This window comes from Phyllostomus discolor, chromosome 4 (assembly GCF_004126475.2).
Source record: "Phyllostomus discolor isolate MPI-MPIP mPhyDis1 chromosome 4, mPhyDis1.pri.v3, whole genome shotgun sequence".
Lineage (NCBI taxonomy): Eukaryota > Metazoa > Chordata > Mammalia > Chiroptera > Phyllostomidae > Phyllostomus > Phyllostomus discolor.
Window position 1 is genome coordinate 4,693,220 of NC_040906.2, and position 13,272 is coordinate 4,706,491.

Sequence of the window (13,272 nt, forward strand, 5' to 3'; positions counted from 1 at the left end):
CACGGCCCGGTGACTTTGGGAATGGCTCCGACACCAGGACTAAAAAGAATTCTCAGGCCAGGAGCACTGGCCTGAACCCGCCCTGTGGGGCGGGGGCAGAGAAGGGTGCCCCCCACGGCCCCACGGAGCAGGGCAGCGGGGGCAGGGCAGCGGGGGCAGGGTTGGAAGGAAGGCCAGGAGTGGGGTTCCCGGGGACGGCCTGCCTTACAGCAGGGGAGGAAGGCCTTTCTGGAAGGAACACCTCATTAATTTCCAATTTGGAAACTGCAATCCCATCAACACCCATCCATAACCAGGGCCAGTGGCAGAAGACAAAAGGACAAAGAGTTTTTCATGGAAAAAGTGGAAAAGCCAGGAGGCGTTTCATGAACAAAGCCCTTCCGACAGGTCGCGTCCTTCCTCTCCCCTTCGCTGAGTCACGGGGTCCGGGCCCCTCACCTTCTGCGGCGGCGGGACCCCGCACGCCCTGCGGGCACCGCTGCCTGGAGTGCCCGTCAGACGGTGCACACAGTGCCGACGCCTGCTGGGGGCACACGGCTGGGGACGCCTGGGCAGAACGGAGCGAGTGACCGCGGCCTCGTGACCTACGGGGCAGCGTGCCGCCCTGTCCCCCGCCCGAGCCGCCTGTCACAGTCCCCCTGCACCTCTGGGAGGGCCACGCTCGTCTCAGGGTGTAATGGTACTTTCATCACGTTTTAGCTGAAGGTCGAACAACAGAGACAGGTGGTGAAGTAAAGAAAACAAGGTGTGCCTCGTACGCCAACCTTCTACATGTTACAGATACCGAGTTGTGAGGGTGCACAGCCTTTGGAACCGTTCGATTCTATTTAAATATATTTTAAAATGCATCTTCTTAAAAAATGTCAGCACCTCATTAAAAAAAATTCTGATTAAAAAAACTGCTCATGGGGTGAATTTGTAATTTTAAGTTAAGTGGATGCAAAATTACTTCTACAGTAGCTCTGGGTTTCTGTATATGAAACACTTATTTCAAAAAACTGAATTAGGAGGAAACATTTTCCTGACTGGAATAAAACAGTTTGGGGTGGCCAGGGCTGGGCTCCAAAAATTTGTTACTCTTTCCTCGTCTTTAATGTCTCCTTTCCTATTCACCTTCCCACGCAGCCTACGACAAACTCCACTGTGTCTCATCTGCTTATTTAAAAAAAAAAAAAAAACAGGAAAAATATCTCAAAATAATTCTTGTTGGGAACCACCCTGCCTGGTATCAGAAGCTGTAACCCCCACCAAGGCTAAGGCTGAGGGAATGACCTTGGAACCGTAAAAAGGAGACAGGCTTATCTCCCTGGCAGGAGTGCTGCTTCTGCTACTTCATCCATAACTGGCCCCCAATGCTTGGTCGGTTAGCCAATGACAGGTAAGATTCCCCAAGGGGGAATGACCTAAGACAGGCACGATCACGTGGGAGGCCCCCAAGGAAGGACTTTGAGGGGTATGGCAAAAGGGGGTGATGGACCCTCTCCCCTCAGCTTTGACAAAAGCCTGAGTCCTCATTGTCTGGGAGAAAATCTCCTAATCTCTTGGCTGCCTTACTTCCCTTGCTCCACCTAAGCCTGAAACAATGACAGAAGGTGGTGCAGCCCTGTGCTGGAAAGGGCAGGTTCCCCAGGTGATCAGGCCTAAGAAAGAATATGTAAAATCCTGTGAAACCTGCTTTGTTTAGAATGCTCTCAATCAACTGATAAGTGTCCAAGGAAGAAGTAAGTTTGTTCCTTGAAGTTTTACAGCTCTTTGACCCTGACTCAAAATAGGCCCTCAGACTTCCTTGTTACCTATTGTTTGATCCTTACTTCCTGGTAAGGAGTAATGAGCTTTACCTGAATTCTTATGCAAACAAACCCAATAAAAAGCCTGCTCAGGTGGGTGGGAGAACGAGGCGCTCTCCCCCAGGGAGGGTGGCCATGGCGCTCCCCACTCAAGAGAGTGGCTGTTTCGTCCATATTTCTCCATAGGACTTGGTTGTCTCTGTGTATGTTTTTCTCGTGTTTCAACGAGCCATCTGCAACGTTCCGTGGTCACTGCCGGTCGGTGACCACGACAATTCTTATTTTTCTCTTACTACAATGGTAATATCCATTCACTATAGAAACCTTAAATACAGGTGGGAAAAGGAGAAGCAAAAGAATCTCCCATAAATCCACCATCAGGAGAAAACTACATACTGCTTCTACTTTGATGCATATTTAATTCCCGTATCCTCAATGTCTTGTATTGAACAGAGCAGACATCCAATGACTACTCACTACATGAATGGAGGAAGGACTAACAAGAGTTTCACGAAAGTGGTATTCTAGCTGGGTCTCAAAGAATAAGGAGGACTCATACTGGCAGAGATGAGGGGAAGACAGCCTAAGAAGAGGGGAAAGCATCTGCGAAGTCTTAGAAGTGTGACAGTTCCACATTGGACCGAACCAACCCCTCAGCGGCCAGAGCAGGGGCTGACAGGACTGGAGAATGGGTGGCAGACGGTCATGTCATGGGGGAGGGGCCGGTGGGGGTCTCTGCATGCCCTGCTCTGCAGACTGGACTTTTGTGGACAGCCACGGCCCACGGTCAGGCTGTGGAAGGATGCTGAGCCACACTGCAGTAGTAGGACCAGGTTCGGCTTCTAGAAGGCCATCTACCACCACTGGGAAAGAGCGGACAGGCCACGAACAGCTACCCTCGGCCACCCCAGGGGAGGACGGCAAGGACTTGAGTAGGACAGGGACCGTGGCGAGACTAGAGAGGGCTGACTGGGGACACCCTGCGAAGGCAGAGCTGTCGGCGCTCAGCACGGCGGGGACGCGGCAGAGGGGCAGTGGCCGCAGGCTGAGGGGCTCGGAGGGTGCCGCTGCCACAGGCAGGTCTGGAGAAGGCAGGGCTGACGGCAGGCTGGACCAGCAGTGTGGTGCTGCGTGAGGAGGCGAAGGATGAGGAAGGCAGAGGGGAGTTCTGACCCCCTGGAGCAGGGACTCCTGCAGTCAAGCTGGCTGGCTTCCCTGGTCTCCAGGAACCGAAAGCCTCCCTGGGGAATGGTGGGTTATGAAGGAAAGAGGAGTAGAAGGCTCGAGCTGAGAATAAAGGCGGAAGCACCTACAACGGCAGTAAGTACAAGGAGCCCTAAGCAGCACCCTGCAGGTGCAGCTGCAGACAGCTGGCCTGAACTAGTGTGCGCCGGAGCGCCCTGCAAGGTCAATGTTCAAAACGGGGGTGTGAGGCGGGGACAGGAAAGGCCCTCCTAGAGCTCCAGGGAACGGGCAGGGACGGGGAGGGTGCTCTGAGGCGGCAGTTAGGAAAGGCTGACCGTGACTGAGTCAGGTCATGGAAGCTGGGTGGGGAGCCGCTGCACCGTGGAGAGCTCGGTCGTGCGATCAAAGCCCGTTTTTCCTGCAGCAAAGATGCTCTAGGAAGCGAGGAGAGGCTCTAGCCCCAAGCAGGCTCTGCAGTCCAAGCACTGCTAGCAGAGAAGGGGGAGAAAAGAACACGGGAAAAAATCCCATTGTGAAGACTTTGCAGATTTCTCTCTGAATGAGAGACCGGAGAGTTTTTAAAAAAGGAGAGACGAGGCCTAATTTCTGGTTTGGAAGGACCTTTCCGACACCGAGTAGAGAGGAGTGGGGCGGAAGTAGGGGCCGGGAGAACTGGCAGTGAGCCTGCTGGTCCGGGCAGGGGCTGGTAGCTGGGACCCAGGGGCCAGGGCCGGTGGTGGTAAGGACAGGCAGGTTCCAGAGGTAGCTGCTGCCAGACTAAACCGAGGCTATTTCCACGAGAAGCCATCACTACATGCAGACCCAGCCTCAGGCTTCGGCCACCCTCTTCCTCACTCATTCCGGCTCCTCACTGGCCTGCTCTGGCTCCCCGGCCCTCCCATCTGTCCTGTCCCCTCAGTCCCATCTGCACCCCCAGACCCATTTTCTGCATTCTGACTATAGAAGATACTCCTCTGTCACCACATGCCCCCACTAACCACGCGGGCCCGCCCCCATGTGCTCCCTCGGGCTGGTAGGGTGCGTGGATGACCACAGTGCGAGAAGTGTGGTTAGTGGCTGCACAACCGTTCCCAGTCCGAATGCCTGCACTTCCTCTCTGGCTCAGTCTGAGGGAGGCCCAGCATCCCCTCCTGGACCCTGCGCCCACTTCACACCTGCCCTGCAGCCCCTCCTGCCAGAAGGCTTGGTTCCTAGCCGCTGCCTCCAACAGAAACCCTGAAGACCAGTTGGGTTTTCCGAGTGCCTCTTTCTAGTGCTTCTTTTATGACCCTCATATTTTAGAAGCTCGTTAGATCGGGCAGCTTTTTATTCCCCGGGTCTGACCCTGGCAGGCAGAATTCAGATTCAACGTTCTTTCTGTTGACTCAAGTTAGTTTTCTCCTATGGGCTTTTATTTCCTATTTAATTTTTTTTGCAAAAATAAGCACCTATAAAAAATATAAAAGTAATACATGTTTTTAAAAAACAGTAGAAAACACAAAAAAGTAGAAAAAATTACTCATAGTCTTACTACCCAAACACAACCACTGCTGGCATTCTCTTTTATTTCCTTCTGGTCTTTTTCCACTCATTCTTTCCCCGCGCGTGTTCCCACCCCCCCGGAATGTGACTGCTGGCACGCCGTCCCCACAATTCCGTCTCTGTGCTTCGGATCGGGTTTGCCGCCCGACTCTCACAAAGGAACTTATTATCACACGTGTCAAAAACCAAATGTAACGTGTGTAACCTGTTTTGTTTCCAATTCAGGCAAATCAATTGGAGATGACCCGAGAAATGTAATTATGGACTGAATCGGGATACGACACCACAGGGTCAGCATTACTGGTAGGTGTGCTGATGGCATTGTGGTCACGTAAGAAAGTGTCCGGATTTTTCAGTCACATGCGTATGAGTGTAACAACACAATGTCCGTGATCTGTTTTAAAGTGCTTTGGCAAAGAAAAAATGTCGGTGGTAGCTGAATCTGGGTAAGAGATAGGGATGGTGGGGTTATTGTATGTTTGCAACTTACAAAATAGGAATTAAAGGACCGAAGAATCCCGCAGGTCACACAGTCCGGCAGCTTGAAAGGCTCGTTAAGGAGAACAGCAGGCGGCCACGCGCACCTCTCTGAGCACACCGGGCTGTTTGGTGTGACTTTCATCTTTGTACGGAGCCTGCTTGAGTTCTACCTCTTGATTTTTCAGTTTTAGGCATTATTCACAAACCTTTCACTATAGAAGACGAGAATTTATTTTTCTTTCCACATGCACTCTTCCCCTGATCAAACCCACAGAACTGTCCCGGGCTCTCATCCTCCCAATAAAGTTACATCATAAACTATCAGAGTTAACTATTATGGTTACATACATACTAGGTGTTATTTTCTTTCCTACCCAACTTTTGTTTTCACTGGAATTAGTAACTGTCTTGTTTTAATTTGCTTGGTTTTTCTGGACACCCCAGACTCTCCACCAACCGTCTTTAACAGTGCTTCTCGAAGTGTGGTCTGTGGGCTCCTGGGGGTCCCCAAGACCCTTGCAGGGACCTGTGAGGTGGAAACTCTTCTCGTGGCAGGACCAAGGCACTATCTGCCCCCTTCTGTGCGCTGGCATTCGCACCGATGGCACAGAGCGCTGGTGCGGAGAGCTGCGGCGGCTTCGGCATGAATCATGCCTGGCCGCGAAGGGTGCCAGGGGTCAGGGCACTTATCACCACCTCACACTCGCGGGGAGAACAAGCTAGGTCACTTGAGAATGTTTTTGATGAAGCAGGAAAAGTTATTAACTTTATTATGCCTCAACCCTCTAGGGCTTGTTTTTATCGCTTACGCTGAATGCCCGAGTATGATGACTACCTTGAGGCAAAGCACTTATGTAACGAACTGTGAGCTGCAAGCTGAGCTGACTGCTCTTTTTCACGGGCTACCATTTTCACTCGAGGGAATGACCGACACACACGCTCTGGTATCTGGCACTTCAACGAGAACAACTGCCACTATTTATGGCCAATGGTAAAATGAGAACTTTCTCAAAAGTTAGAATTTTGGAAACCTTGTATCTGACACATGACACACACATTTCCTAATGCTTAAAGACTTGTCTGAGATCAGTAGTGATATTAACAAATGTGGTTTTTCGATATTGTATAATGAAATGTGGACACATTTAAAAGATCAGCAAAACAAGCCAATATTTTTAAATGCTCTAAATGTATAAATACATAATACAAAATCATGCATGGGTGAAAGATCCATTCAGAGTGTAAAAGAGACCAATAGATTTTAACGCAACCCAGTAAAAAAATTCAACTGATGTTGTATTAGCCTGCTAGGGCTGCCATAGCACACCGCAGGCTGGGTGGCCGGAACACAGACATTTACTTCTCTCACTGCCGGAGGCCGGAAGTCCAGAGTCCGGGGGCCACTGATGTGGCTTCTCCCGAGATCTCTCTCCCTGGCTTGCGGCTAGGTGGTTGCCTTCTCCCATGGCAGGGAGCAAGTGAGCTCTCCAGTGGCTTCTTACAAGGATACTAATCTGGTCAGATCAGGGCTCCACCCTTATGACCCAATTAGCTTTAATTATCTACTCACAGGCCCTGCCTCCAGACACAGTCACACAGAGCATTAGGGCTTCAACACAGGAATCTGGGGCACAAATACGGTTCCAGATTCTAGACTGGAATTAAGTTGTAAGAAACTACTGTCAAAAACCAGCGTAGTTCAAAGATAAATGAATGTCCACAGGTATTTGAAAAAAGCTCTTAAAACGCCCCTTCCTTTCCCACTACCTGTCCGTCTGAAGCCAGATCTTCCTCCCCTGCGTCAGCCAGAGGAGCTCACCCCCGCAGGCTGGACGGAGAAGCACGAGTGGGGACCCAGCTTAACGTCCTCTTCCCCGAGACCGATGCGAGACTTACAACACTGCAAAGCAGCTTTTCTCCTCGTTTTGTTTTAGAACATAATTGCTTTTCACAAAATGTTATTTATCTTAACATATAATGAATTGAACTTATTATTTCAGTTAAAATAAGTAAATGGCGCTGGCTGGCTCAGTGGACTAAGTGCCGGCTGGCGAACCAAAGGGTCGACGGTTGGGTTCCCAGTCCGGGCACATGCCGTGGTTGCGGGCCAGGTCCCCAGTAGGGGGCGCGTGAGAGGCAACCACACATGGATGTTTCTCTTCCTCTCTTTCTCCTTCCTTTCCCCCCTCTCTAAAAATAAATAAATAAAATCTATGAAAAAACGAGTAAACGTTTACAATCTAATCCGTTCTGATTTCCAACAGCGTAAGCAGTGGTAATCCACATGAAGCTCTCTGAGGGTCTCAATCGTTTTTTCAGTGCAGCCGGTCCCGAGACCAAGAGCCCGAGGGCCGCAGGTCTACATCGTCTCCCAGGGAACTCGGGCACGCAGGCTTCCCTCCTGGGCCCTCTGACCGGCTCCCGTCCGCGTCCGCCGCCTTCTGCGCTGCGCGGGGGCGGTGCCTGGCCACCTTCCTCCCCGTCACCAGGTCAGGTGTCAGCAAACTTTGGCCTGCAGGCCAAATCCAGCCCGCCACCTGCCACCTGTTTGCTAAGTAAGAGTTTACTGGGACAGAGCCATGCTTATTCGTCTAGGTCTCGTCTTCTTTCTGCTACAACGGCAGGGCTGAGTAGCTGCGACAGAGACCAAATAAATAGAACTCTAAACATATTTACTGTTTGATCCTCTACGGGAAAAGTTTGCTGACTTGTGATTCAGCCCATTTTTTCACTTCTTTCCTGAACCCCATGTCTTCCTCCTTCTTGATTTACTCCTTAATTTTGGTGAAGCACATCTTCTGGTAGCTCCTTGAGAAAGGGGGTATGAAAGGTACATTTTTTTTTGAGATCTTGCATGTCTGAAAATGTCCTTGTCTACTCTCATGTTTTACTGATAGTTCAGCTGGGTACAGAATTTTAGCATAGACATCATAGTCTTTCAGAATTAGAGAGTTTTGCCTCATTGTCATCTGGCTTCTAGAATTATGATAGAAAAAGTTATTAAGTTAGTTTGAGTTCCGATCTACTGTATGTGACTTTTTCTTTAACCCTCAGAAGCCTATGGGGCCTTTTCTGTGTCCTTAGTGTCCTGGAATTTTACGACCATGTGGCTTGGGGATGATGTGTCTCCATCCGTGTTCCGGGCGGTGGGCTCTTTCAGTCTAGAAAGTCAACCCTCCAGTGTGTGTGGGGGGCAGTCCTTGAATTATTTCTTTCCCCTCTGTTGTTGTTGGGGTTTTTTTTGGGGGGGGTCTCTATTTCTGGAATATTTATCGAACAGATGTTGGGCATCTTGGACTGGTCCTATAATTTTCTTCTTCTTGTTCTGGGATAATTCTTCTACTTCATCTGTCTCCACCAGCAATTTGAATTTTCTTCATTTCTTCTATCTTGTTTTTAATTTCCAAGAGTTCTTTTTTAAAGTATTTAGATCTTGTGAGACAGATGCTTTCTTTTAAAAACAATTCTCTGAGGACATAAACAATAGTTTCGCTTCCCTGCATAGTCTGTTTTGTTCTCCTTGCCTTTTTTGTTTTGGCTTCCCTGTACCACGCCAGAGGCTTTCCTCTTGGTTGTCTCTTCATGGATGAAAGTGCAACGCTAAAAGACTGCTTTTTAGTGAAATCCCAAAAAGCTCGGCGAGTGCAAGTGAAGCTGCCTGTCCATCAGCCTCACTGTGGGGAGGTCCGGCCGGGCTGTGGGCTCGGAAACCCTGAGGTTACTACCGTCAAACCTGCTTCGCGACTCGGACTCCTCAGGGGGCTTTCCCACCTCCCGACTCGGGGTACAGGCTTGGCTACCAGAATTCCGGGGTTGGCTGGGGAAAGAAAGTCAGGGCTCTTAACATGCAGGGTGCCCGTGCCCCCTGAGCTCTGCTAAGGGACGGCCACCGATGAGTGTGTTTGGTGCCCCTTTACTTCAAACAGCCTTCACTGTATCCCGTCCAGAGGATACATTTCTGGTCGTCTTCTCAGTTATGGGAGGGGCCATCTTTTAAATGAACTTTCAATCGGCCGAGTCAGCCTCCTTGTCACCTGGCCCTCTCCCTCCCACCTCACGGGGCCGCCCGCCCGGGGCTGTCAGCCTCTGGGCTCCTTCGGGCTCTGCTGCGCGCACGGGCTGTCCCTTGGCTCTCCGCGCGGCTGGCCCGGGGCCCGGCCCTCGCAGGACTGCTAAGTCAGTTACCACTCATCCATCTGCGTCCCGGCTTCCAACACGTTGTTGCCGTTGTCTCCTCTCCCATTCTCTTAGTCCTTGTGGGTTTGTGTCTTAAAAAAAAATCTCTTCACTGTTGTTTTAGTGAGGTTTTGGGAGGGAATGAAAGCAACTGTGGGTATTTGATCCTCCATCTTTATTTGGAACCTCTTTACAATTAAATATCTTTTTTTTTTTTTTTTTTACTTTCATTTAACTTTACAGTGTAAACATTTCCCATGGTCTTACATGGTGTTTGTAAAAGCTGTCGGACATCCTACTGCGTCAGAACCGTGGCTTGCTCGGTCACTCCCCTAGTTCTGAGTGTTTAGGGTTGTTTCTGTTTGGGGGAGGGAGCTGGTGTATCCTCGAGGCGTCTTGGATTCATTTGTCCCCCCCAATCCCCCTCTTCAGGTTTAGGGACTGCTTGCTGACCTTCCTCGCTGCTCTGTTCATCGCCTTGGCCTCGACCGCGGCACTGCCTCATGCGGACCTAATGCATCTTTAAACCACCCACCAGGCACCTGCACAATGACGCGGCACTCATCTTTCCAAATGTCCCCCTTCTCATGGCCCTTCAGGGGAACCCCAACATCTACAACTCACTTGTGATTGACACTGGTGTGAGGCTCCCCCTAGTTCGACTCCCCCCCGCCCTGCCCTCCCCCCTCCTCCCCCACTTGAGACCCTTTCCCTGAACGTCCTCCCGCAGGCAGCACCTGCTGTCCTCACCGCAGCTCAGGCTGCTCCTTCTGCCACTGCCCACCCGCGTGCACTCTCACTCACATACCCTCTCTGCCACTCTGAGCCTCCCCATGCGACTTTGCCGACACAGTAGCTTCCTTCCCCTAATAGGCAAGAAACAAGGGACTCGTTTCTGAAAGCTTAGGGTCAGTCTTGCCTTTCAAATGGACTAGCCGCTTTTCAGAGGCAGACGCTCTTACATGCCTGTCTCTATGGCAGCTGCCCCCGTCCCGCCCTCACGTACCACCATGGGATTCAGCCCAGCGCCAGGCACACAGTGGGGGCACACAGGGACTCAATGAGAGGAACGGATGTAACTGTAAGTCGTTACCTTGCCGTCCGAGGTCAGCGTCCAGATCACGGAGAAGGTCAGTTTGTCAGTCATGGGGTTGAGGCTGCACAGCTCCTCACACAGCATTCTGGGGAGCATGGGCACTACCTGCGAACAGAGAACAGACCCGTGAGCACCGCTCGGCAACCCGCAGGACCCTACACAGGCTTTGCAGCATCGCAGGTGGCAGAGCTTTGGTGAGCGGTTGCGCATCCAGGGAGCTGAAGGTGGAGGCAGCTCTTTCCCCTGAAGACTCGCTCAGAAAGACTCACGCTTTTCCATGAGCCTCTATAAGCAAATGGGAATGTGAAATGAAAGGTGTGAAGAATTGATAACAGGGAAAAATACATTAGATCAGTGAAAAACTACCGCATTTTACTATAATACTAAAGCTGAAGAAGCTCTAGACTCAGCAATGAATTGTACTTGAGGATAGGACTATTCCAGCTGAAGTATATACTTAAAAACCCAAGGTCTTACAATTTAAGTCATGAATTCATTTTGAGCTAATTTTTATGCATGGTGTTAAGTCAGGGGTCCACCTTCACTTTTGTTGCATGAGGCTGCCCAGTTTCCCCAACTTCTATTGAAAGAAACTATCTTTTCCCCATTGTATGTTCTTTGCACCTTTGTCAAAGATCAGTTGAAAATATATAAATATATGGGTTTATATCTGGGCAGTCCATTCTGTTTCATTTGTCTCTGTGTTCATTTATGCTAGTGCCATCCCGTTTTGATTATTATAGCTTTTTAAAATATTGTAAACTCAGAAATGGGATACCTCTAGCTTTGTTCTTCTTTCTCAAGAATGCTTTGGCTATTCAGGGTCTTTTGTAGTTCCAAATGATTTTTAGGACATTTTATCTTTATTTTTTGTGAAAAATTTGACTGGAATTTTGATAGGGATTACACTGAATTTGTAGATCACTTTGGATTGTATGGACATTTTAACAATATTAATTCTTCCAACCCAAGGGGGGGGCCATCTTTCCATGTATTTGTGTCTTTGTCAATGTCTTTCACCAATGGCTTATAGTTTTCATTGTACAGGTCTTTCACCCCCTTAAATTTATTCTTAAGTATTTCATTGTTTTTAATGCTATTGTAAGTGGAATTGCTTGCTTTATTTCTGTATCACCTCAAGTCTGTTATGATAGCTATTATCAAAAAGGCAAGAGATAACAAATGTTGGCCAAGATGTGGAGGAAAGAAACCCCTTGTGCATTGTTGCTAGGAATATACATTGGTATAGCCACGGTGGAAAACAGTATGGAGCTTCCTTTAAAAACTAAAAATAGAATTACTATATGACCCAGCAATCCCACTTCCAGGTGTATCTCCGAAGGAAGAAGAGTCAGTATCTCGGACGGCATCCGCACTCCCACGTTCCTTACAGTGTTATTCACAGTGGCCAGACATGGGGACAATGCAAGTGTCCGCTGATGAATGAGTTAAAAAGTGTGATATACACATGTGTGTGTGCATGTGTGTATCTCAGATGAATGGCTAAAGAATGTGAGCTACACACACACACACACACACACACACACAGGAATGCTATTCAGCCATAAAAAGGAGAAATCCTGCCATTTGTGACAACACAGATGAACCTGGAGGGCATTATGCTAAGTGAAATAAGCCAGACAGAGAAACACAAGTACTATATGGCATCACGTATATGTTAAATCTAAAAAAAAAAAAAAAAAAGAGCCTATTCCATAGAAACAGAAACAGGGAGGAGAACGGCGGTTGCTGCCGGGGGCTGGGGGGCTGGATGGGGAGGCAGGAATAGAGAGATGGAGGTCAAGGGCACACACTTTCAGCTATCAGATGAATACATCCTGAGGATCTAAGGTGCAGCATGGTGACTACAGTTAATAACAAGATAACGCATACTTGAAATTTGCTGAGAACTTATCTTACCACACACAAGGAGTTAATTACATGAGGTGATGGATGTGTTAAGTATCTTGATCTTGGCAGTCAGTTCACAATGCATGTGTGTAGTAGACTGCTCTGCGTGGCGTGGGCCCAGCTCCCACCTGGTGATGCACAGGACCGATGCCCACGGATAGGTTCTCCGGCGGGGAATCAGGCCTTCAATATACTTAGGCTGCTATGTGTCTTGCTTTTTGCTAAAACTCCCTCACCCTGAATTGAGGACATTCACTGCAAAGCAACTTCCTAAAATCCATGCTAAACCTTCCAAGGATGAGTGTAATGGGTTCAACTACTTTTGCTTTTTTCTTTGCAAATATCCCTCTTCTGTGATGTGATTAGCAGCATGGGCTCCTTTGTTTTCTGTGAAAGGTAACCACCTACAGTGAGTCTGTGCATAGTTAATGAGGACCTTCTTGTAATGGGCCCAGTAAGACAATAAAAGTTCTTTGGAGCAAGGGCTGAGGCTTTTGCTCCCCTTGAGAGAAAAGCCACGCTGTCCCTTTTCCTCCACCAGCTTTGGTAATCTGTGTGAATGTCTCATTTCATCCATAATGACTGGGACCCCACCAGCCGGGGTTGGCATCACACATGTATATGAAATCATTGCATTGTACAATTTAAATATATACAATTATATTTGTCAGTGATTATTCAGTAAAGCTGGGGGAAAATATCTAAGGGCTGAGTATAAACTGGTGACAAGAGTAAAACTGCTGAATCGATGCTTCAGAAATTGAAAATAACACAACTGCCCAAATCTCGCGTTAGAACATGAACACATAGTCCGGTGAGGTATCCCTGCAAGGTCCGGAAGTCCAGGTTCCCCAGGTGAACACTGTGGTCAACTGGGCACTCGTTTTGCAGTGTTTTAAGTCTAAATCATTTCTTCCCTTTACTGATCTTTCTATCCCATAATGAACTGATTCAGTGGTGTACCCTCTTTAATTAAAAAAAAAAATTCTCCTCAATTTACTTTCAAAGGATGACTTACAGCCATCCCAGAATGTTACGTGTTTTTTCTAAAACTCCAGAGATGAAATAAGTTTCTGTACCCGGGTCTCCTGAGGA

At 48.8% G+C, this 13,272-nt stretch overlaps 1 protein-coding gene across 3 annotated transcripts in view; it reads right to left on the minus strand.

The window, feature by feature from the left end:
* Positions 1-13,272, minus strand: part of DIS3L2 (DIS3 like 3'-5' exoribonuclease 2) — a 260,872-nt gene that overhangs the window by 64,252 nt on the left and 183,348 nt on the right. For all 3 annotated transcript variants that reach the window (XM_028509578.2, XM_036022709.1, XM_028509579.2), the window contains one exon: positions 10,264-10,371. In XM_028509578.2, the coding sequence (XP_028365379.1) occupies positions 10,264-10,371 (108 nt within the window). The remainder of the gene's footprint in view (positions 1-10,263; positions 10,372-13,272) is intronic.